The following is a 25,829-nucleotide window of genomic DNA, read 5'->3' as shown; positions in this document are numbered from 1 at the left end:
TAAAGCCAGTCTGATTATAAAACAGTTCCGAAAGACAAAATAAATAAAAAATTGGGCCCAGTTGGCAAAGTGCTTTCCATACAAACAAGAGGACCACTTAAAAGCTGTAAGCGAAAGCACACCCTGTAATCTCATATCCCGGGGGTGGGGGGTGCTGTTGCTGTCAATGATCTTAGCAGTTGAGTCCCATCTCCAGGCCCCTTCCTTGGTTCTGATACCCACATAAAGCCATATAGTCTCCTACAGTTTTTTAAATAAACAGCCCTTATTATTTTACTACCTCTCTGAACAAATATAGTTTATGTTCTTTTCTTTTTGAGACAGGCATCTCATTCATTATACATGCCTAGGACTGGCCTCAGACACAGTAAGATCCAACTGCCTATGTCTCTCAAGTGCTTGGACTAAAGGCATGTCACCATACCTGGTGAAATTCTTTCTGGTTTTTTGAGACAGGGTTTCTCTGGAGCTTTGGAGTCTGTCCTGGAACTCAATCTGTAGACCAGGTTAGCCCCGAAACTCAGAGAGATCTGTCTGTCTCTGCCTCCCAAGTGTTAGGATTAAAGGTGTGCGTCACCACCAACAGCTAAATTTTTTTTCTTAAAACAGTAAAAAAAATAAATGGTGGTAGTTGAGGGTTGGCTCTGCAGTTAAGAGCATGTTGCTCTTCTGAGGACCTAAGTACGCCAGGTGGTGGCAACTTTAATCCCAGAACTCAGGAGGCAGAGACAAGGAGATCTCTGTGAGTTTAAGGCCAGCCTGGTCTACAGAATGAGTTCCAGGACAGGCTCCAAAGTTACATAGAGAAACCTTGCCTCTAAAAACAAACAGAGGACCCAAGTTCAGTCCCTAATACTCAGGTCAGGTGGCTCATTAACTGCCCATGACTGGAGCTCCAGATCTGACATCCTTAGGTCCTTGGACACCACATATAAGTAGCAATAACTTACACAGATATAGTCACACACAAAAAATAAATACCTGAAAACAAAACTGTTACGTCTGAGCATGAAGATGGACATGAACAAAGGTGTTCATGTGAAGGTCAGTGGCCAACCACAGGAGTAGGTTTTCTCCTACCAAAGTGGCTGTAGTTCCAAGAATCAAGCCCAGATCTTCAGGTTTGGTAGCAAGCACCTTGTTAAGCCACTTTGGGGACCACCAATTTCTCTTTAGATTAATAATAGTAATAGAGTATTTCATCTAAACTTTCAAATTCATAAACTGACTTGTCTACACACTTCAGAGGGTAAGAGTTATTAAAGAGTTAGATACTTTAATACTTGGCACAGCACCTTTTGCCTGTTTTTACAGACAGGGTTTCTCTGTGTAGTCCTGGCTGTCCTGGAACTCATTCTGCCTACCAGACTGTCCTCCAACTGAGATCCCCTGCTGGGATTAAAGATGTGTGGTGCCCAATCTCTCTCTTTCTTAAACACTTTAAAAATATTTAGTCTCAAAAAAACCAAACCAAACCAAAACAAACAAACAAACAAAAAACCCCACAAAACTTGGTATGGTAGCCAACATCTGTAATTTCAACACTAGAAACTAAGGAAGAACTACCATGAGTTTCTTGTGAGTTTGGACAATCTAACCAAGACTAAGGGATGAGAACTTGTCTAAAAACAGCAGAACAGAAACATACAAGGCTAATTAAGACCCAAATCCTACATTGTCAAACTTATTGAGTTTGGGCATAAAATGAAGCAAGTAAAAGATACAAAACAGGCTCGAGATGGCTTAGCAGTTAATTAAGAGCACTGGTTCTCTTCCAGAGACTGGGATTCAATTCCCAGCACTCACATGGCAACTCATAACGGTCTGTAACTCTAATTCATAGGGATCCAATATCTTCTTCAGTCCTCCATAGACATACAAAAAAGCAAAACACCCATATAAAGTAACTCTTTTTTTTAAAGCACAAAGAAGTACTGGAGAAAAGTACCTGTAATAAGGAAGTTGCCGTGTTCCTCCAAGGGTTCACTGTATTTTCGAACCACATGATTTAAACCAAGGTCTAATTCATAAAAAGTGAGCGTCTGCTGGGTGTTAGCTGCTGCTTCCCCTGTTGGATCATTGTCTGCTTCCTATAGAACAGTGCCATAAAGACTAATCAGGAGATTTTAGACTTAGAAAGGATAACAGGACCTTGTATTTACACAATGAAGTAAAGTTTCACAGATTCCAAACAGTTTGACAAAGTTCATGCTACTATCAAATGGTAGAGCTACAAGGACACCACTCTCTATTCTGTACCCAGGGATGCCACTACTAGAGGATGCTGCTTTCTGTCCAGAGCAAAGGGTAGTATGCTTTGCCTTTCACTAGTCCCCTTCTTAAAAATATATCAAATAGAACTTTGTATTTCTCATGCAGCTCCTCCCAATAAATCTCAGTCCACAGTCCAGTCACGTAAATCACAGCAAAGGATGTGACATAGTCAAGTGCAAACATTTTGAAGGTTTTCAGTAAAGCATTTTAATGTGAAAAAGACCTGCCAGAAAAAAAAAATAATTTAAGAGCCGTGCAGGTGGTGGTGGTGCACACCTTTAATCCCAGCACTCAGGAGGTAGAGGCAGGCAGACCACTTTGAGTTTGAGGGCAGCCTGGTCTACAGAGCAAGTTTCAGGACAGGTTCTAGAGAAACCTGCCTCAAAACGCCCCCCGTCCCAGCCTCAGAATGATTTGAGAAAAAAATTTAAATAGTAATAAAGAAGGCTTTAAGACCTACATTCACACAATGAAGGTAATTATTTTATGGAAAAAAAATTGAGATGAACTAAAAGAGAGAGAGAAAGAAAGGCAGTCTTCAGTACCTCATAATCCATTTCCAAACAAGCAAACATAGGATTTTCAAAACCCACATCTACTCCAACCACATGATATACTAGAGTATTCGCTTTGTGGGCCTCCAGGGGAGATGAAATGGTAAGTCGAGCTGCAGCATCTCTGTTCAAGATATATACCAATTTTTGTTTCTCAATTGCACCTATAGTTGAAGGAGATGAAACACACCAGATTTCCACTTGATGAATAAAGAACCTTAGATATATACAATGCTATTCTTTTAAAATAAGATCAACAGTTATCACTAACTGTACAAGAAGCATACAGCTCTCTATTGTTAGCAGAAAAAAATCATTATAACCCCTTCTAAGAAAAAAATCTTAATATCCCTCTAATTCTTCAATAAGTTTTAAGGTGCCCTGGACACTGAAAAACACAATACTAAGTAATAATTTTGTTAGCTATTCTTCGAACTAGGCCTAGTGGTTCAAAGGGTTGCCCTCTAGAGGCCTGATCAGATACACAGTTTCCTTCAATAACTCATCAGAGAAGAGACATGAATGTGAATCATCACTTCAGGCTGAAGAAAGCAACCACACTGACGACACAACTAAGATCCTTTCACCCCAGCCTTTGCTGCAGAATTATTTTTTTCCAACTAGATAAAAATTAGTTACTTTATGGCTTTTCTACTATTTTAAAAGGAAACCTTTAACAAAATTAAACTAACAGAATAAATTCAAATGTAATGCCAAATGTTAGCACATTAAGTGATAGACTAAAACACTGCATATTATATAGTACACTGAACACACCAAAAAAAAAAAAAAATCAAGAGAAGCACTCAAGAGTACATAAAGTAAGTCACTCACTAATCATAACAGCTCTCCCTTTGGGATCCACAGCTAAGAACTGGCCAGGAACAATACGGCGACATCCACTTTTGCCAAAAGTTTCTTGGTGAATTTTCTCAAACATATTCTTAGATGGCTGGTATTCCAAGATAACAATTCGGCCGGAGTCACTACCAACTACAATGTAGTCTTTAGTGCCACCTGTTAGCCTAAAGGCCATAAGTGACCGAATAACACCAAATACTTCCACAGTGAGGAGGGTATGTACTTTGCCAGTATTAGGGTCTGGACGAAGTAACTCCAAGATCTTCCCACGAGAAACAACAATTTCCTGTTGTTTGGTTCCTAAATCACCAAAAGATAAAAATCATAAACGCCCAGAATAAACCCCCAAAATGAGCAGGATGGATAGAAAGGGCAAATGGAATTAAATTAGTTGACAGAATCTATATTTTGAACTAATTTATTATACTTGAAAAGGTACTTTCTGCTGGGCAGTGGTGTTACATGTCTTTAATCCCAGTACTTGGAAGGCAGAGACAGGCAGATCTCTGTGAGTTGGAGGTCAGCCTGGTCTACAGAGCAAGTTCCAAACAAAAGCTTTTGAGACTGAGAAACCCTGTTTCAAAAAAAAAAAAACCAAACAATAAAAGGTAGTTTCCCAAAATTGACCCAACAAAAGTAATTACCAAAAAAGCTTTTTATAAAGGGTTACATAACTAAAAAACAAAACAACCTTATTTTCCTAAAATTGGTCACCAATATACACAGCTGAGAAGTACCTGTTACCAATAATCATGGTCCTACATGGACTCAGATCCTTACATATGTATGGCAAGTACCTTACCCATAACTCTTAGTTGTCAGGTTTGAGCAACAAGTACTTTCACTGGATAAACTATCCAGTCAGTCCCATTATTTTCTTAAGACCATGTATCTTACTTAGCCCAGTGGTGGCAACGCATTTAACCTCAGCACTCAAGAGGCAGAGGAGGCAGATCTCTGTGAATTCAAGGTCAGCATGGTCTACAGAGCTAGTTCTGGAACAATCAAAGTTACAGAGAGAAACCCTGTTTTGAAAAACAAAAAGCAAGCAAAAAAGAAAAAAAAGGGAGGGGGGCAGTAACTTAGGCTAGTCTCAAACTCATGTTCATAGTAGCTCAGGCTCCTGAGTGCTAAGGCTATAGGCATGAACTATCATACCCAGTTAAGATGTTCTTTTGAAAATTCTGATATCAAACTCCAGATTAAGAACTGTAATCCCATCTCTGGGAGGCTAAGGCAAGAGGCCCATCTAGGACTACAGTGAGACTGTCTGGGGGTGGGGGGACCATGACTTAATGATTTATACAGCTTATGCCTTACAACAATACACAACTTGGGAAGAGATATGCACCTATACTTAGAATAATTAACTGAAAAGAAATGCACCTGAAATTAGGTGACAGATAACACACCATAATTTAACAAAGTCCACAAATGTTTTTTATAAATGGAAAACATTTCTTCACAAAAGCACTATATATATGTAAATTTATATATAAATAAATAAATTTACTTCGGTTCACAAAGTTACTACCTAGAGAACTTACCGGAGAAGTTGCCATGGATGGCAAAACTGATGCCAGTGGCCCGCTGTAAGGTCAAGTTGTACAGAAACATGGTGACAAGCAAAACTGAGACACTCAGTACTTCGAGTCTTGGCTATACCAACAGTATCAAGTCAAAGTAAGCTACAGATTTAAAAAAAGAAAAAGAAAACAGAAACATTACTGTTTTTAAAAGAACATCTGCATAGGGATGTCTGGTTGAAGACAGAATCAGCAGAGCACATTTATCACTGGGAGTGCCTTTTCAGGCTGGGATGGAGCTCATTGTTAGAAATCTTTGCTTAGCAAGCAGGAGACCCTGGGTTACATTCTCAAGGGAAAGGAAAGACACCGCATCATTTCCATGCCAGGTACCATTCTAGTACACTACACCCTTTATTTTTCATCTCAGAGTCCTACGAAGCCTACATATTGGCATGACCCTGCATTCTGAGTGCCAAGAGACTGAAGCAGGAGGATATCTGAGCTACGAGCTACACAGAAAATGCCAGAATGGACAACACTACAATACCCTGTCTTAGGTTTTTCTTTTTTCCTGAGACAAAGACTCATCATGTAGCTACAGTTGTTCTGGAACTGAGAACTTCTCCTGCTTAACCCCCCCCCCCAGGTACCGAGATTAAAGGTGTGCACATATACACTCAGCAACGGTTTAAGGAGTAAGAATAAACAAACAAACAAACAAAAACAGGCATCGTGGCTCTCTTTTATAATCCTAGCCCTGGGGAGTCAGAAGAATTTACTGTAAGTTCAGTGGCCAGCCTAAGCTAATAACAAAAACAAAAGCAACAACAAAAACAAACTATGGTCAAGGAAACTAAAGCTCAAAAATTATATCCATTGTCCAACATAGCAGGAACTAGAACTTGTTCAATTAATGCAACACGCCTTTATCTTTTTTGTCAGACAAATGAAAACTTATGGTTAACTGTAGTCCACATCATTCAAAACTCAAATGCCCAGTAAAAACTTCAGATCCGTGTCCCAACCATCCAATTCTTTTTGGGAATAAATCTTTCCAACTTTATCTTCCCATATGCTTATATATGTGTAGAAAATTTCAAGAACACAGATTTGTGACATTTTATGCCCTCTGTTTAACCAGAGGTTGGGAACTAGATATACTAATTACGCTGCAAGTTCTCTATGAACTATTGAGTCACCAATAAAGGGTCTTTTATTTGCTACAAATACAATTATTCAATGGTTACATTATAATTCAATTAGCCAAACTGCTAATACTACACATACAGGTTTATGAGTATACCTCTAAGATTTATTCCCAAAAGTGGAACTGGCAGATAGCGGAATTTAAAATTTTAAATTGTTAAATTCTGGTACTTCCAAACTGACTTTCAGTGGCACCAAAAGCAGCCAAAGTGATATTAAGACTTTGGACATTTGCTTTAAACAGATAAAAACCGGCATCTTGGTCTAATCTTCATTTGCATCTCCTAAGGCTCTATATTTGAGAATTTTGTGGCAGTGGCGATTGGAAGGAAACCCCTGGCCTTGTGGCAAGAGCTCCACCACTAGGTTACACTTCAGATGGGCGATTAAAATAAACGCCTATTCACTCAATGAACAACTAAACCAAACGGGTTTCCTACCATATGGAAGGGTCCACCCTGGAGGAATATCACAGGAGTACTCCAGCAGGAGACTTTAACCGCCAACACTTGGAAAGCTACTCCTCTCCGCCCCTCCCCCAACCTAGGAAGCCCGATCTCTCCGGTTCCAAGATCACCTCTTGCAATCTTCCGGCAGACACTATTGATCTTTATTTTTTTTCCCTTTATTTAAGCAAGAGAAAACAGGTTCAGAAGACAAAACAAAGTTCAAGCCAGATTCTCGGATCCAAAGACTGTTCCTCTTGTTTATAGCTTTTGAGCAAGCTGAGTTCTTACACCTTGGCGTTAGGAGCCGACTCCCTCCGGGGTCTCGCTGACCCCACTCGGGCCTCCCACCCCCCAAGAACACTGCCTCAACCTCCCCGAGGGCTGGAAAGAGACGAGGCTGCCAGGTCAGACGTACGAGCCGTGTTTCGAAGGACTCGTTCCCACTCTGCGCCCCGAAGCGGGGGAAGAGCCCAGGAAACCATTTGCGCACCGCAAGCGTTTTCCTAACCTCCTCACGCCTACCGAATCTCTCTGGCCTAAAACGACCTCTGCGACGCCCGCCAGAGCGCAGAGCAGCTCTCTCGCGTGACGCTTTCCGCTTCTTCTGCGACAGAGAAGTTGCCAGGCCACTTTTCTAGCCTGCTGGAAGAAGGATGGCGTCGGTATCCGATGGATGCTGAAATCCTTCAAGGCCTAAACCACAGCGAGGGCTAACGCGCCGGCGTCCGCCATTAGCCCTCAAGACAGGCCTTCGGGTGGCGCGCGACGGGAAAAGGTATCCAGCCTCCGCCTGATAAATGTGTGTAATTTTAAAATGCTTTTCACCAGGCGTCTTCGGTCTTTAAGTTATATAAATATTACATATTATAGTGAATTTGCTGAGAATAGAAAAATAATTTTAAAACTAGACTTCAAATTCGTTGATCGGGCATTTCTGTGGACAGCCCAAAGGTCACCGCGCCAACGTAGAGGGGACCTCGCGATCCCGGAAGCGCCTAACAGGAACCAAGATGTCGGATCTAGAATCCCCTCAGAAGTTGTCAGCGCCTCCGCCACCGGAGGGGGTGGGAGGAGGACGCTGCTCCGAAATCTCCACCGAGCTCATTCGCTCTCTGACAGAGCTGCAGGAGCTGGAAGCTGTGTACGAACGACTCTGCGGCGAAGAGGTGGGGAGCTGCTCCTCTTTTTTTTTTTTTTTCTGGAGGAATCCAGCGGCACAGGGCATCGGAGGCGTCATTCTCTTTACCAGGGGAAGCTAACACCTCCCCAAGACGCTTTAGTGTAGCTGGGCATTTGGGGTCACCTGTCAATTCTAGTCTCTCAAGCTTATTTGGCCTGTTTACCTGGACTGTCTTCTTTCTTGGTCTGCCCCGGTATTGATTTCCCTGACGAGTAACGCTGGAAGTGGTGTGTGCTATTATTTATACGAACATACATTATTTATTTGCTTTTCAAACTAAGAATCGTTTTGGTCTGGGAAGTGAAAAGAAATGAAAGTTTCTTCTCGACTCATGTAAGGGAGAAGTTACTGCAAATTAGCTTGAAGTTTTAAGACTATTTTGTAGTGAATGATTTTGTGTGTGTGTAATTTCAGCCTTCCAGTTAAATGCCGAGCTTTGTAGGAGATTGGACATTTTCTTATTTTGAGAAGGCCTCGTCTTTGCCCGGACTGTCTTCAGATTTGCCAGCTTCCTGTGGCATCCTGTCACGCTGCTGGAATTGTGGGCAAGCTTACAACCCTCTAGCAGGGTTGAAATCTCACCGCTAGGAGTCGGGATGTTAAAGGCTAAGGCGAAGCAGAGCAAGTCATTTCATCTCTTGTCCCTTTGATGTATAGGTGTCGACAGAATTCTGATTGCCTTTCAATTGATAGCTTGTTACCTCTGTATACCTGCCTTTTCCGTGGCAACCTGATGCTGTCAGTTCATTTTTCCAGTGTGGTTGAAGTCCTTGCTAATCAGATGTAAATGCTGATCTAAAAGTTTGGCAGCTGTTTGGCAGTGAACTTTTTTCTTTTTTCTAACTCTTTGGAAATTGCTTTTGTTTAGCTACTACATTTTATTCTGTTTCTTTTTAACATTCGTGTGTTGGGGGAAGGAAGTGTGTTATAGCACCAGTGTAGAAGTCAGAAGACAATTTTCAGAATTGGCGTCTCCTTCTACCATGTGGATCCTGAGGATCAAACTCCAGTCATCAGACTTGATGGCCAGAGTCATCTCTCCAGGACTTATTTTGATTTTGAGATAGGGTCTCATGTAGCTCATATAGGTCTCAAATTGACTATGTAGCTAAAACTGGCCTTAACTCCTGCTTGTCTCCTGAGTGCTGGGCTGCAAGGGTCCATCACCACACATTCGGATTAGCCACTAAACTTCAGAGCACAATCTACAAATAGTATTGAGTAAACATTTGCTTGTTCCCATGTGTTATTCATCTGCTAGATGGAATCAGATATACTTGAAATGTGTGCTGTGCAAACACCTATAATGCACTTGGAAGGAAAGGGCAAGAGATCAAGGTCATCCTGTGTTTCAGAATAGGTGAGAGACCACCCTGAATTGCAGGAGACTCTCTAGCAAAAGAAATGTGAGAAAGATTTCATAGCCAGTGATTTAGTCTGCCACAACCAACCAAAGCAGTGTGGATGTCCAAAGGGACTGTAGTGGGAGGAAAAATTTCTGAAATGGGATTCACTTTTTAGCTAGGTTGAGTTACATAATTTTGTGTGTTTTGAGACAGGGTTTCTCTATGTAGTACTGACTGTCTGGGAACTTGATATATACACAAGGCTGGCTTCAAACTCACAGAGATCCAAGTTCCTCTTTCTCCCAGTGCTGGCATTAAAGATGTGTGGCACTATACCCAGCTAAGTTAGATAACTCTAAAAGCACTTAAAGTTCCTTCTTCCTAGAGCTAGGGATAACGTTTAATATTTGAACACTTGCTGGCATGTACAAGGTCATAAATTTAATTCCCAGTAACTTAAAAAGGAAATTCCTAGCCGGGCATGCTGGTGCAGAGGCAGGCGGATCTCTTGAGGCTATACTGGTCTATGGAACAAATTCCAGGATAGCAAGGGCTACACAAAGAAACCCTGCCCCTTCCCTGCCCTCCAAAAAAAGAAAATTCCTCATAACCATTCTGAGTTAAAATGTTTGTTCATGTTCCAGAAAGTGGTGGAGAAAGAGCTGGATGCTCTTTTGGAACAGCAAAACACCATTGAAAGTAAGATGGTCACTCTCCACAGAATGGGGTAAGTATATATCACAGCAAAAGTTGTACTGTACAGTGGGAACCACTGGATAAAATTAGTTTTCTTAGCCAATAGTCCAGGCTTTTAGGAGGGTAAGGTGGGAAGCTTGCTGCAACTTCGAAACTAGCCTAAGCTACAGAGTGAGTTCCTATCTCAAGAAAAGAAAAACAGAGGATTCTTTTTCCTAACTATGTTTTATGAAATGACAAGCATTTGAAATGGAAAGGAGCAACAACTCAAAGTGAGCATCTAAGGGTATACACTTTGATAGTTATCAAAAAGTTCTTGAAACTCAGCATGATGGCTCAAATCTGTACTCAATCCTTGGAGTTGGAGGTATCAGGAGTTCAAGGCCAGCATGGGCCATGAGACCCAAAAAAGGACAAAGGTCTTTGGCTTTAGACTACAATCAAGTGTGGTGCTGCACAACTTTAAAATCCTAATACCTAGGCGATAGGGGCTGATGGGTATGGGGTTCAAGGCCAGCTTCATAGTGAGCTAAGAGGCTAATCTAGGCTATGTAAAACCCTATCCAAAAGCAAACCAAAAATAATCTTGACCCACATATAACCTTAATAGAGATGCAAATTTTGACCAGGTGATGGTGGTACATGCTTTTAGTCCCAGCACTTGGTAGACAGGCAAGCAGGTCTCTGAGTTTGATGCCAGCCTGGACTATAGAGTCCAGGACTACACAGAGAAACCCTGTCTCAAAAGGAAAAAAAGAAAAAAGAAAAGAAAGAAATTCTGAAACCCCCGAGTTACAGACTATTTTGGTGGTTGGTGGGGTCCAGAAATATGTATTTTAATAATTCTCCCAGGTGATTCTGTTTTTGCAATTCTAGTTTAAGAACTACTGCTTTTAGTCTGGTGGTGGTAGAGGTGGCACACTCCTTTAATTTCAGCACTCAAGAGGTAGAGGCAGAGGAATCTCTAAGTTCAAGGCCAGTCTGGTCTACAGAGCGAGTTCCAGGACAGCCAGGACTACACAGAGAAACCCTGTCTTGAAGTTCCCCCCACCCCGTAAAAAAGGAAAACTACTGCTTTTATCAATTTTGTATATTTGCTGAGCACTGTATATGTCTATAATCTAAGCATTCGGGAAGCTGAAACAGGAACATCTCAGTTTAAGGCCAGCTTAAAACCTTGCCTCAACAAGGGTTGAGAGGGACTAGGCACCCTGGGCGTGGTATTAAGCACCTGTAATCCTAACACTAGGATGGCAAGAACAGGAGGATCAAGGAGTTCACTGCTTACACAATGAATTTAAGACTATCCAGGCCTATGTTAAACATCATTATCAAAGCAAACAAAGAGAAAGAGTTGGGGACATGACTCAATGATAGAGCACTTTCCTAGCCTACATAACACTATAACGCTTTGGGTTCAATACCAATCTCTCTCTCTCTCTCTCTCTCTCTCTCTCTCTCTCTCTCTCTCACACACACACACACACACACACACACACACACACTGAGAGAGAGAGAGAGACTGACTATTGTGAAATAGGAAAAGGAGAAGAAGTGAGAGTAGAAGACACAGTCTCCATCTCCATCCAGGGGAGAAAAAAATAAACACACACCTATTCCCCCTTGTTCATTCCCTCTGCCTCTGCAGATAAGTATGCCCTGACAATGTCTGTCTCTAGTCCCAACCTGCAGTTGATTGAGGGAGATGCAGAGCAGCTGGCTGGAATGATCACCTTTACCTGCAACCTAGCTGAGAATGTGTCCAGCAAAGTCCGTCAGCTTGACCTGGCCAAGGTAATCCCACTGAGCTATTTTGGGATGTTTGCTTCCCTCCCAAATACGAAAAGGGAGGGAAGGGAAGAAGGGAGAGAAGAAATTATATTAGAGACTAGAAAAGAACCATCCAGTAAAAATGCAATAGGAAATACCAGAACCAGAAAAGATACTACATAAAAACTAAAAATAAAAATCCTCAATAAGCACTAATCCAACAACATATAAAAAGGATTATATACGAAGACATACGAAGACCAGTAGCATTTGTCTTAGGAATGCAGAGGTGGTTTAATGTACTGTAATGTCAATAAAGGGATTGGGGATGCAGCTTGGTAGAGTATTTACCTAGCATGCACTGAAGCCTTAGATTAGACTCCAGCACAGTGATGTTATGTTTCTGATATTACATACATCTTGATTCAGTTATAAAGTTAACAAGATAAATATAGATTATTCTCATTCATGCTTCTATTAAAATGAATTAACCACATTTAATTAAATCATGGTATCTGCTAATGTCTTCTTAATTATCACCCATAACAGTTTTATAAGATAAGTGGTTATGGTAGTGTTTTTAATTTGCCAGTTACAGCTGCAAAGGATGACGGTTAACTAGGTTCTGCTCCTAAATCTCTCTACGTTCTGAAGAGTGTTTGAAGGAATAGGATATTGTCTTTAACCACAAAGACTTTTTGCAGAACCGCCTCTATCAGGCCATTCAGAGAGCTGATGACATCTTGGACCTGAAGTTCTGCATGGATGGAGTTCAGACTGCTTTAAGGAATGAAGATTATGAGCAGGCTGCAGCCCACATTCATCGTTACTTGTGCCTGGACAAATCAGTTATTGAGCTCAGCCGACAAGGCAAAGAAGGTCAGTATCCTTACGGTTGATTATGGTTTGGTTGTAAGCATCTGTGACCTAAACTAAGTAAACTCAATCAAGAAAAGTGTGTGTTGCTAGGTATGGTTACTCAAGTCTGTAGTGCAGCACTTGGGAGGCTGAGACAGGGATTCCATGAGTTCAGGGCCAACCTGGGCTACAAAGTAAGACCCACATCTCTTAAAAACACAACAAACAAACAAAAACAAAGCAAAATTAGGAAGGTATGTGATATTAGGATGTTTCTATATCTAGTAGTACCGTGTAATTTTGTACCATCCTGGGACAGATAATATACCCCTTTGATAGATATCCTAGTTGATATTTTTGCGAACTTGACATAAGTTAGAGTTGCCTGGGCAGAACCTCAATGGAGAAATGCCTACACTAGATTGTCTATAGGTGAGTCTGTGGGACATTTTCTTAATTAGTAATTGATGTAAAAGGGCCCATCGCTCACATCTGGGCCGGTTATCCATGAGACCAACTCAATAAGCAGCATTTCTCCATGACCTCTGCTTCAATTCCTACCTCCAGGTTCCTACCTTGAATTCCTGTCTTGGCTTACCCAATGATGTACTATAAACTAAAGAACTTCTACCCCCAACCCAAGTTGACTTTGGTCATGGTATTTTACCATGGCAAAAGAAACTCTGAGACAATGGAAAAGGAAACTGATCTTGTATCTTCTGAGTCTTTGGCTAGTGGGTTATTGATGCTTAATCATATTGCTCATTTATAAAATTAAATTCTTGGGCTGGAAAACATAGTGTAGTTGGTAAAGTGCTTGCTTCACTAAGACCTAAGTTTGATCCTCAGAACCTATGTAAAAATGCCAGACATGGTGGCACATGCCTGCCGTCCTGTGCTGGGAGGCAGAGACAGGTTTCTGTAGCTCACTGGCTATCTAGTATAGGTGGTGAGCTCCAGGTGAATGAGAGACTCTCTCTCAAAGGAAATGGACTGTGGTTTGGTTTTTTTTTGTTTTTGTTTTCTGTTTGTTTGTTTGGTTTTGGTTTTTTGGAGACAGGGTTTCTCTGTAGCTTTGGAGCCTGTCCTGGAACTAGCTCTTGTAGACCAGGCTGGCCTTGAACTCACAGAGATTCACCTGCCTCTGCTTCCTGAGTGCTGGGATTAAAGGTGTGCGCCACCACTTCCTGGCCAGGAAATGGTCTGTATTCTTAAGGATAACACCCAAGTTTGTCTTCTACTCTACACATACATGCACTAAAAAAATTCTTCGTGTAGGGTCTTGACTTTCTGTGACTGAGTCACTCCATCTCTGGAGAAGTCACTCGTCCTCCATGCTGTGTGCAAATGACTCGAGCTCTTCTGTAGGCTGAGACATAGACTACTTGCAGTATTTTGCAGATACTCTTCATACTTCTGCTTCTATCTGTTTATTACAGTTCCTTTTCCTGGAATGTGTCCCTCATACTCAGAATTTAAAGTCCTGTCCAGCTTTAAGAGATGATTCAGGGGCTGGCGAGATGGCTCAGCAGTTAAGAGCACTGGCTGTTCTTCCAGAAGACCCAGGTTCAAATCCCAGCACCCACATGGCAGCTCACAACTGTCTGTAACTCCAGTTCCAGGGGATCTGATATCTTCACACCAATGCACATAAAATAAAGTTAAATAAATTATTTAAAAAAGAGAGAGAGAGAGATGATTCATAACCTTTTCTAGGAAGTCTTTTTAATTACTTCACCCAGAAATGTAACTGTTAGGCACCTTTCTTGGGACTTTTCTTATAAATTCAATTGTGTTATATATGGCACATATTTTATCTTTTACTTAATTATAACTTTCATCAACAGTACAATCATGGCAGATTCACCTTTCAGTCATCCACATTGCAAGTCTAGTATCTTGTACACAGTCAATTTTTAAACATATTCGCCATATGAATAGTGGTACACATAGTGTCTGGGACCTGATTGATATAGCACCATTTCTTACACTGATCTTCATTTTCTCTCCATTGAGCAGGAAGCATTATTGATGCCAACCTGAAATTGCTGCAGGAAGCTGAGCAGCGTCTTAAAGGCATAGTAGCAGAGAAGTTTGATATGGCGACCAAAGAAGGTGATTTGCCCCAGGTGGAACGATTCTTCAAGATCTTCCCACTGCTAGGTTTACATGAGGATGGGCTAAGCAAATTCTCAGAATACCTTTGCAAACAGGTATGGGCATTGTATTAGGGTTCTCAAGAATCACAGAACTTATGAAATGTATAATATATATATATATATATATGAGATTTATTGGAATGGCTGCAGTCCAGATAATCCAACAATAGCTAGCTGTGAACAAAAAAAATCCAAGAATCCAGGAGTTGCTCATCCCACTGGATGTCTCAGCAGGTTTCTGTATGTGCTGGAATCCCGAAGAAGTAGGTGCCAGTGCCAGTGAAGGAATTGGATGTGCTAGCAAGGAAAGGACAAAAAGACAAAGAGCAAAAGCTCCTTTCTTCCATGTCCTTATGTAGACTTTCAACAGAAGTGTGGCCCAGATTAAAGGTGGGTCTTCCAGCCTCACAATTTAGATCAAAGGCAAGTGTCTTTGGGCCTCAAAAACCAAATTAAAGACCTGTGTCTTCCAGCCTTAAGATCCAGATCAAAGCTGGGTGGTGGTGGCTCACGCCTTTAATCCCAGCGCTCAGGAGGCAGAAGCAGGCCTGTGAGTTTGAGACCAGCCTGGTCTACAAGAATTAGTTCCAGGACAGACACCAAAGCTACAGAGAAACCTTGTCTCGAGAAAAAGGAAGAAAAAAAAAAAGATCCAGATCAAAGGCATGTTTTCCCCCTGCCTCAAAATATGGACACAAAGATATGTGTCTTCCTACCTCAAAGGTCCAGACTAGAAGCGGATTTAGCCACTTCAAACCAATCAGAAAATCTCTCCCAGGTGTGATCACCACCGCCCAGTGGCACATATTTTTAAATAGCCTGTTCTTTTCTAGGCATAGCCTAGACATCTGCTGATATATATTGGTTTTCAAAAGACCAGGTAAAAATACAAAAAAATTAAAATACAACTTCCCTTGATAAGTTGAGTCACCCTTTCAAGCTGTTACTTAGGAACTACTTTCTGATTTTGTTTGTTCTTTGAGACAGACTCTTGTGGTTCTGGGTATAACTCAGTATGTAGACTGAGTTGGCCTTGAACTTGAACCTCCTACCCCTGTCTATAGGACTATAGGCATGTATCACTAAGGGCTAGCTTCTTTTAAGATCAGTTGAAAGGATATGTGGGATGGCTTTGTTGGCAAAGGTACTTGAGTGCAAGCCTGGATCTTGAATTTGATCCCCAGAAGCCATGTAAAGGTGGATTGAGAAAACCTAACACTACAAAGTTGTCCTCTGACCTCCACATACACTGTGGCATGGATCTACATGAGCTCACACACAAAGATTTAAAAAGAGAAAAGACACAATTTTCAGTTATTGTGATGATACATGCTTGTAATCCCAGCATTTAGGAGAAGGAGGTTTAAGGGTCAGGAACTCAGGGTTGTCCTCTGCTATATAATAAATCATGAGACTTTATCTTTAAAAAAAAGATTAGTCGCCAAAGATGGTGTAGCACAATTAATAAAAACCCAAAGACAGATACTGGGGTTCAACCTGAAGACCAGAAAAGCAAAGCAGCCAGCCACTGGCTCTTACCTCTACCTCAGTCCAAAAATGACAGTCCTGCCTCCAGAAATCCTCAGAACGAGGCTGAGACTGAAACCTGCCTCCTCCCGCTTTACATTCCTCTTTAGTGCTAGGATTAAAGGTGTGTACCACTATGGCAAACTAGTGTGCCTACTGGGATTAAAGGTGTGTGCCACCACTGCCTGGTCTGTATGACTGACCAGTGAAGTGGTTTTAGTCTCTGATCTTCAGGCAAGCTTTATTTATTAAAATACAAATGAAATATCACTACAAGATGGACAGAAACAGAGTCAACAAATGTGCAGAGTTGTTGGGTCTTTTTAACCATCGCTCAGTGCATCCTTCTTATATCCAAGAATTCTTTATAATGGAGCACTACTCTGCCATTAAGAAAAAAAAAAACAAAACAGGTTGGGCATGGTTGCTCACTCCTGTAATCTCAGTACTCAGGAGACAGAAGCAGGTAGATCTCTGAGTTTGAGACCAGCCTGGTCTACATAGTGAGTTCCAGAACAACCAGGGTTATGTAGAGACCTTGTCTCCAAAAAAAAGAAAGAAAGAAAGAAAAGAAAAGAAAAAGGAAACCATCCCACATTTACTAGTTTATTTTACTTTATTTTTGGTTTTTTGAGACAGGGTTTCTCTGTAGCTTTGGAGCCTGTCCTGGAACTAGTTCTTGTAGACCAGGTTGGCCTTAAACTCACAGAGATCCGCCTGCCTCTGCCTCCCAAGTACTGGGATTAAAGGCGTGCGCCACCACCACCCAGTTTATTTTACTTTATAACAGTGGCTTTCAACCTTCCTAATGCTGAAGTCTTTTACCCCTAACTATGAAATTATTTTATTACTACTTCATAACTGTAATTTGGCTACTTTTATAAATTGTAATGTAAGTATTTTGGGAGGTAGAGGTTTACCAAAGGGGTCGCAAGCCACAGATTGAGAGCCACCGCTTATAATATTTGTGGTTTGTTAAATAAATAGGGTATAAAATAGTAAGCTGTCATTCTTATTTCAGTTGAGGAGAGTGGCAGTAAAGATACATACTTATATAAGAACTGAATATTATGGAAAGAAACTCGGATCTTGAGATGTAGGTAAGAGAAAGGACTTTGTTTCTTTTAAACATTTAAGTATGTGCTTTACTGATTCTAAAAATTTAGTTAAAGATTAAGTAAGATGGCTAGATATAGGAGCAGATGCCTTTAATCCCAGTACTCAGAAGGTTGAGGCAGGCAGATCTCTGGGAATTCTGAGCCATCCTGATCTATATAGTGAGTCCCAGGACACCCAGTGCCACATAGAGAGACCGACCCCATCTCAAACAAACAAGCATAAATTAAGAAAGATGACTCAGTGAGTAGAGTCATTTGCTGTTAAGCCTAACAACCTGAGTTCAATCCCTTAGACCCACAGAGGGAAGAAAAAAACAAATCCAGTAAATTGTCCTCTGGCTTCCACACATGCACTGTGTCAAACACACACGCCTGCGTGCGCAGTTGTAAAGGGAAAAGCTATATTAATTACACACTGTTTGGCCAATGACTCAGGCATATTCCTAGCTAGCTTTTACATCTTAAATTAACCCATTTCTATTAATCTGTGCATCGCCACGAGACTGTGACTTACCAGTAAGGTTCTGACATCTTTCTTTGGCAGCTACATGGCAACTGCCTGACTCCACCCTCTTTCTCCCTGCATTCAGTTTAGTTTTCCCACCTACCTATATTCTACCCTGCCATAGGCCAAAATGACTTCTTTATTAACCAATGGTAATAAAACGTATTAATTAGCATATAGAGGGGAATCCCACATCACACACACACTGTGATATAATAAAACATTTAATTAAGTACAGTTTCTAGGCATCATGGTATAGCATGTGTTTGTGATGCTAGCCTGAGGCAGAAACATCACTAATTTAAGAAAGGCTAGCCTCATTTATACAGTCACTTCTAAGCCAGTTTGGACTATTTAGAGGGACCCTAACTCAATAATAAAATGTCCTATGGTACATTTTTAATTTTTAAAATATTATTTTTTTAATTTGTATTTTATGTGTATGGGGATTTTGTCCGCATGTATATCTGTTCATCATTTGCATGCTTGGTACCTGTGGGGGCCAGAAGAGGACTTGTAACTGGAGTTGAATCAAGCCAGTGCTCTCATCCACTGAGCCATCTCTCCAGACCCCTCAACAAAGCACTATAAATACATCAAGTTACATTTAAGATCATTATTGAAATTAAGAGTACTGTTTCCATTTCCGCCCCCCCTCCCAACACCCTCCCACTCCCCCCACTCCCCCCCTCCTTCCCCTCCGTCCCCCAGGGCAGTCAGGGTTTCCTGCCCTGTGGGAAGCTCCAGCTCCCTCCCCCTCCCTCCAGGTCCAGGGAGGCGAGCGTCCAAACAGACTGGATCCCCAAAATCCAGCATATGCAGAGGAAACAGGTCCCAGTGTCATAGTCAATGGCTTTTCAGAAAGACCCCGGGCCAGCCACAGTCAGAGAATCCGGCCAAATTCCGAGAATCTGGCTAGATCACGTCCTCGTTCAGTCCCAGTCCGGCTGGCCCTGGTAAACTCTCATCAGATCCGTTCCCTTGTATCAGTGGGTGATAGCATCCCTCGCAGTACTGATTTCGTCTTTCATGTTCCTCCTCCTTCCGCTCCCCCTCCGGACCTCGGGGGGGCTCAATCCGGTGCTCCAATGTGGGCCTCCAACTGCATAGCCGTCCTTCGCCAGACGAAGGATCTCTCTGGGAAGAACTGCTCCTAAGAGTACTAATAGTAGCCTCAGGGTTATATAGAGAGACCCTGCCTCTAATCAACCGATCAATCAATCAGTAAATAAATATAATCACATTCTCAGGCTCCTTGTCCTGCTTGAGCACCCACACAGAGGTTCCTCAATGCTGCCTCCAACCTCTAACCACCAAGGGAACATGGTGGAAGAAAATCTGACAAGAAGCCTTTGGTCTGAGAAATATGTGTGGGTTTCTTTCTGCTCTCAGGTGGCCAGCAAGGCTGAGGAGAACCTGCTGTTGGTGCTGGGGTCAGACATGAGTGACAGAAGAGCTGCCATCATCTTTGCAGACACTCTCACTCTCCTGTTTGAAGGTGAGCCTCTCTCTACTCCAGGGAGACCAAAGACGCTTTCTTCCAACATCTGCATCCTTGCCTTGCCTTTCCCTCTACTCAGGTGTGTTTGATCCAATCCTATAGTTTTCTGTAGTTGACCAGTTTCCAGATTTGTATCTGATTAGCACGATTGGAGTCTCCAGAATGTTTAACATTCCTAGCCCTCAAGACCTAAACTCTAAAAAAAACTAAATTTAACCTAAAATAAATTACTACAAGGAAGATGATCTATTCTGAAGACCCTGCTAGAGAAAACAGCTTTACTATGACTTTTCAAGTGCCTGTTCATATACCAGTCACCATTTCTATTTAATAAATTTTCTTAGCAACATCAAGCAACAACTATAACTCTCCATTTCAAATATAAGGTAGCTGAGAGGGATTGAGTTAGACCTAAGTTAATCTTGGATGAGGGAAGGAATTTATTTTAATGGAAAAAGCATGTGGAGTCCAACTCTCACTTCCTTCTAGGGATTGCCCGAATTGTGGAAACTCACCAACCCATAGTGGAAACTTATTATGGACCTGGCAGACTCTATACCCTGATCAAGCATCTTCAAGTAGAATGTGACAAACAGGTGGAGACGGTGGTGAACAAGTTCGTCAAGCAGAGGGACTACCACCAGCAGGTGAGCAGAGGAAACTACCTGCAGGTTGAAAGCAGCTTTAGTCAGGGCAGGGCACTCAGTAAACTAGAAGGAGAAGGAAAGATGCTGAAGGTATACTGTTCTGCACCTTGCCTAATACTACCTTAACAGAAACAAGATCAAATTCTTGGCCGTTGAATGTGCAACAGTGCCCTCTAATGATGCAAAGAGGATTTTTCTCCTGTTGAATGTCAAATATTAATTTGTTCTGAATTTTACCTTTTTTTTCTTATGGCTTCCTTTTTCAGAACTATTTTCCATATTCATAAGCACTGGAAATAAAAGTAGCATATAGAAATAGGAATGGGCAGCGGGCTTGGTGGTCCATGGCTGTAATCCCAGCAGTTGGGAGGCTGAAGCAGCAGGATCACCATTATTTTGACGCCAGCCTAGACTACATAAGGAAATCGAGGCCAGCCTGAGTTCCATAGTAAGTCATTGTCACAAAAAAACAAAAGGTCAGGTAGATTGGTTCATATCTATAAGCAAAACCCGAGACTAGGAAACTAGACAGTAGTCCATTAAAATGGCATTAGCACTACTTTTATTTGTTTTTTTTTAAGACTTAATGGAGTTTTTATTTTCTCTGTATGAATGTTTTGACCATGTGTACATATATGCAGCATGTGCATGCCTAGTGCTTATGGAGGCCAGAAAAAGGCACCAGATCCCTTGGAACTGAAGCTACAGATGGTCGTTAGCCGCCACATAGGTTCTGGGAACCAAATCCCAATCCTCTTGACCACTAAACCATCTCACAAGCTCCTCGTCTTACTTCTAAATGTAATTACAAGGGCCAGAGTGGTTAAGAGCATTTACTGTTTTTCTAAAGAACCTGAGTTTGATTCCAGCACTTCCATCGTGGCTAACAACCAACTGTGACTTCAGTTCCAGATTTGAAGCCCTCGTTGGCCTTCACATACACTAAACATACATTGCAGGCAAAATATCCATACATAAAATAAAATAAATAAAAATTAGTCAGGCAGTAGTGGTTTATGCCTTTAATCCCAGCACTTGGGAGGCAGAGGCAGGTGAATCTCGATGAGTCTGAAGCCAGCCTGGTCTACAAGAGCTAGTTCCAGGACAGGCTCCAACACTACAGAGAAACCCTGTTAAAAAAAAAAAAATTAATTGGCCAGTTGGTGCTGATTCACTCCTTTAATCCCAGCACTCTGGAAGCAGAGGCAGGCGAATCTTTGAGTTCCAGGCCAGCCTGGTCTACAGAATGAGTTCCAGGACAGCCAGAGTTACACAGAGAAACCCCATCTTGAAAAAAAAAAAAATTAAGTAGTGCCTAAACCAAAATCAGTCTTTGGCTAGAAAGTTCACCCCTAGCTTGAAAGAAAAGTAAACCTAGTTAGCAACCTGAAACTTAGCCTCGTAGGAATACTGTTCTGATTGATTTCTGTGGTATTTTGCAGTTCCGGCTTGTCCAGAGTAACTTGATGAGAAATTCTGCAACAGAAAAAATTGAACCAAGGTAATAATCCTTCAGCCTATGAGTTTCAATTACTCTTTACATCTAGTTTAGAGACTTTGTTAAAATGTGGTTTTTAGTTTTTATTTTATTTTATTGTTTTATTTTGTTTTGTTTTTTGAAACAAGGTGTCTCTGTGCTCTCCTGGAACTCTCTATGTAAACCAGGATAACCTCGAACTCACAGAGATCCACTTGCCTCTGCCTCCCAATGCCAGGATTAAAGACCTGTGTCACCATGCCCACAGTGGTTTTATTCACTTTTTTAATGATTTATTTTTATTTTATGTGCATTGGTGTTTCATCTGCACGTATGTCTGTGTGAAGGTGTCAGGTCCTCTGGAACTGGAGTTACAGTTGTGAGCTGCCATGTAGGTACTCGGGATTGAATTTAGGTCCTCTTGAAGAGCAGCCAGACTCATAGCAATCCACCTGCCTCAGTCTTCCAAATGCTGAGATTACAGACATGAGCCACCAATTTCCAACTCTTATCAATTTTTCCTAATAGAAGATACCATACAAAAGTATCTATATAACACATGTAGTTGATAAAGAATAATGGATTAGTGGCTGAGGATATCTCCGTTGGTAAGAGTGCTTACCTAGTATGCACAACGCCCAGCACCACATAAAAACAAGATGATGGTTCATGCCTATAATACTAGCACCCCAGAAGGTAGACACAGGAGGATCAGAAGTTCAAGGTTGTCAGCTACAGCTACATAGTGAATTCAAGGCTAGCCTGTACTAATGAGACCCTATTTCAGAAACAAAATTAGGGACTGGAGAGATGGTTCAATGGTTAAGTTTGGTTTCCAGCATCCAAATCAATGTCTCAACAATCACCTGTAATTCCAGCTCCAAGAAATCCAACATCTCTGAAATCTGTGGGCATCTACACCTACCCAGATACAGACATCCACATCCACACATAATTTTTTTTTTTTAATTAAGGGGCTGGAGAAATGGCTCAGCAATGAAGATCACTAGCTATTCTTCTATATGGCAGCTTACAGTTATCTGTAACTTCAGTTCCAGGGGCTCCAGCACCCTCTCTGCCCTCTGCAGGCACTGCATGCTCTTGTTGAGTAGACGTACTTGTGGGCAAAACACCTATACACATAAAATAGAAAAAACTTTTTAAATGTTTTTAGTTTTAAAAATTAAATTAAAAAAATTTTACTGTATACATATTATACTGCTTCCTTTCTTATGGCACTTATAGTCTATCTAATTGATGGTAATTGTTCTAGTTTGTTTTCTGTTTCTGTGATCAACACCAATAACCAAAGCAAGTTGGGGTGGGGAAGTTGTTTGACTTACATGTTCTAATCACAGTCTGTCATTGAAGGAAGTCATTGACACAAAGACTCAAGCAGGCAGGAACTGATAGCAGAGATTATGGAGTGCTACTTACAGACATGTCCTTCATGGCTTGCTAAGTTTTTTTTGTTGTACATCCCAAGACCATCTCCCAGGGCTAGCACTACCTGTCCAGGGTTCTGGGCCCTATCACACTAGTTATTAACCAAGAAAATGCCTCACAAACTTGCCTGTAGTACAATCCTATGAAAGCATTTTCTCATTTGAGGGTCTTTCCAGAATACCATAGCTTATGTTAAATTGACTTAAAAAAAACAAAAACTAACCAGCAGCTGCACAGTGGTGGCACATGCTTTAATCCCAGCAGCACTCAAGAAGCGGAGGCAGGCAGCCTGGTCAATAGAGTGAGTTCCAGAACAGCCAGGACTACACAGAGAAATCCTGTCTTGAAAAACCAAAACAAGCAAACTACCTAACCAGCATAATAATGATAGCTAATGTGTATATAATGGTCATGGTATGCTGGGCAGTACTTAACAAATATTAATAATGGATAATAATGATAGCTAACATGTATATAACATTCATTATATGCTAGACAGTACCTAACAAAAAAAGAAAATGTGGTAGATAGCTGTCTCTATGACAAATAAGGCAATGCAGCCACCAGGCAGAACTATCCTTATGTACCTGGGTGAGGAGGAGGGAGTCTGTGTTTACCTTGTAGCCTTCCATTTAGAGGAATAGAGCGTTCTTATTCCCTGTGTTCTTTGTCTTAGGGAGCTGGACCCCGTCCTGACTGAGGTCACCCTGATGAATGCCCGAAGTGAGCTGTACTTACGCTTCCTCAAGAAGAGGATCAGCGCAGATTTTGAGGTGGGGGACTCCATGGCTTCAGAAGATGTAAAGCAAGGTAAAAAATATTTTTCACGTTGGGTGGGAGGACTGGCATAAGCTGTTGGCACTGTCTTGTCATAGCCACAGAGCTTCTAATAAGGAAACCACTGAGTCTCTGGACAAAATGACCTTTAGAAGAAATGTTCAGTGTGCCACATCTTAGAATTAGATTGGAATTTTGAGGCTTCTAAACACTTTATCTAAAGACAAGGAAAATCAATGTCCATTCATTTCTTAGACTTTTCTGTGTGCCGGGTCTCGTTTATAGTTAGACTTAATAAAAGTGTGCGTATAAATGTCTAAATACTACAAAAGACCTGAAACTGGATCGTAGCCATTGTTGCACAAATATCGTAAGTTGGTAAAGATCATTGGATCGTACACATACAATGGTGAATTCTGTGGATCAGAAGTTACACCTCAGTAAGCTTAAGTATATAGTACAAACAGGATATGGAAGTACATGCCTCTAGTTCCAGCACTGAGTTATGTCGCAAACCTTTCACAAAGAGAAAATAAGCTGGGCATGGTGCACACCTTTAGTCGTAGTACTTTGGAGGCAGAGGCAGGCAGATATTTGAGTTTGAGGCCCTGTCTCAAAAGAGGGGTGGGAGGATCTACGTAATAGAGAAAGTCTTCCAGTTCTACCACTCATAATTTTTGAAGAGAAAGATGGCATTGAAGAAAAACAAGGGGTGCTGGAAAGATTGCTCAGTGGTTAAGAGCAATGGCTGCTCTTCCAGAGGACACGGGTTCAGTTCCCAGCACCCACATGGAAGCTCACAACTGCCTTTAATTCCAGTTCCAAGGGATCCAGCACCCTTTTCTGGTGTCTGTGGGCACCAGGCACATACATTGTGCGCAGACACACATGTAGGTAAACACACACATAAAATAATAAAACAAAAAAATTTAAAAGACCCATTTTCTGGTCCCAATAAATAAAAATTTTAAAAAAGATGGTTCACTGTCTGGTTTCATTTGCATATAAACTTTTCTTGGGTTTTTTTGGTTTTGGTTTTGGATTTTTGAGACAGGGTTTCTTTGTGTAGCTTTGGCTGTCCTAGAACTAGCTCTGTAGATCAAGCTGGCCTTGAACTCACAAAGATCTGCCTGCCTCTGCCTCCCAAGTGTTCTAATTAAAGGTGTGCACCACCACCACGACTGGTTTTCTTGTTTTATGGTTCTTGGGTTTTTTGTTTGTTTGGTTTTGGTTTGTTTGTTTGTTTTTCGGTTTTTCGAGGCAGAGTTTCTTTGTAACTTTGGAGCCTGTCCTGGAACTCACTTTGTAAACCAGACTGGCCTCGAACTCACAGAGATCCACCTGTCTCTGTCTCCTGAGTGTCTTATTATTGTTGATTTGAAGTGTATCTCATGTTACCCAGGCTGATCTCAAGAAATCATCTCACCCCAACTTCCCAGTAGATTTACTACAGGCCTGTGTGTGTACATGCCAGGTATAGTGATCCAAACCTCTGTAGACCTAGCTACTCATAATCCTGAGGCAGGAGAGTTCCTTGAGCCCACAGTGAAACCTGATTCTCATAATGGAAACCCTGCTCAAAAAAAAAAAAAAAAAAAAGTATTGAGTTCCTGTTGAGTATCTGCAGGTCCCCTACTGGCAACCCTGGAGACTCATGTAGTATCTACATTCTTTGTTACTTATGCCAATAAAACATGGCAGGGTATTATAAAGGGAATTATGTTAGTTACTTATCAATGTCAATAACAACCATCACTATTCAGATCTATGTTGTACAGCATAGCAGTCACCAGGTGCTTATGAGTAACTATAAAAGGTTACCTAACCTTTTAAAGGTGTATTTATTCATGTATTTTATGTGCATGAGTGCTCTCTCTTCATGCAAACCAGAAGAAGGAATCAGATCCCATTATAGATGTTTGTAAGTCACCATGTGGTTACTGAGAATT

At 41.4% G+C, this 25,829-nt stretch overlaps 2 protein-coding genes and 1 non-coding gene across 5 annotated transcripts in view; 1 reads left to right on the top strand and 2 right to left on the bottom strand.

Moving 5' to 3' along the window:
• Sf3b3 (splicing factor 3b subunit 3) overlaps positions 1–7,630 on the bottom strand; it is a 37,885-nt gene extending 30,255 nt beyond the window's left edge. Inside the window, exons 1-5 of one of the 2 annotated variants that reach the window (XM_048437256.3) lie at positions 7,382–7,630; positions 5,237–5,377; positions 3,663–3,989; positions 2,820–2,992; positions 1,949–2,090 (exon numbers count right to left, since the gene is read on the bottom strand). In XM_048437256.3, coding sequence (XP_048293213.1) covers positions 1,949–2,090; positions 2,820–2,992; positions 3,663–3,989; positions 5,237–5,306 — 712 coding nt within the window. In that variant the 5' untranslated portion in view covers positions 5,307–5,377; positions 7,382–7,630. The remainder of the gene's footprint in view (positions 1–1,948; positions 2,091–2,819; positions 2,993–3,662; positions 3,990–5,236; positions 5,378–7,381) is intronic. The other variant, XM_048437255.3, reaches the window with a different exon arrangement.
• On the bottom strand, positions 3,297–3,373 carry LOC125402658 (small nucleolar RNA SNORD111). Its single transcript, XR_007232699.1, has one exon. It is a non-coding gene; the product is annotated as a small nucleolar RNA SNORD111 (small nucleolar RNA).
• A 218-nt stretch (positions 7,631–7,848) lies between the features above and the next one.
• The window catches only part of Cog4 (component of oligomeric golgi complex 4), a 36,783-nt gene continuing 18,802 nt past the window's right edge, over positions 7,849–25,829 (top strand). The window contains exons 1-9 of one of the 2 annotated variants that reach the window (XM_048437258.3): positions 7,849–8,039; positions 10,044–10,126; positions 11,775–11,889; positions 12,570–12,744; positions 14,743–14,936; positions 19,425–19,530; positions 20,023–20,180; positions 21,623–21,681; positions 23,780–23,913. In XM_048437258.3, coding sequence (XP_048293215.3) covers positions 7,884–8,039; positions 10,044–10,126; positions 11,775–11,889; positions 12,570–12,744; positions 14,743–14,936; positions 19,425–19,530; positions 20,023–20,180; positions 21,623–21,681; positions 23,780–23,913 — 1,180 coding nt within the window. In that variant the 5' untranslated portion in view covers positions 7,849–7,883. Of the gene's footprint in view, positions 8,040–10,043; positions 10,127–11,743; positions 11,890–12,569; positions 12,745–14,742; positions 14,937–19,424; positions 19,531–20,022; positions 20,181–21,622; positions 21,682–23,779; positions 23,914–25,829 lie in introns of both variants that reach the window. The other variant, XM_085681719.2, reaches the window with a different exon arrangement.

The sequence above is a fragment of the Myodes glareolus genome, chromosome 22 (assembly GCF_982192425.1).
Source record: "Myodes glareolus chromosome 22, mMyoGla1.1, whole genome shotgun sequence".
Taxonomy (NCBI): domain Eukaryota; kingdom Metazoa; phylum Chordata; class Mammalia; order Rodentia; family Cricetidae; genus Myodes; species Myodes glareolus.
Note: the sequence above shows the minus strand (reverse complement) of the source record. Positions and strands in the feature narration are given on the sequence as shown.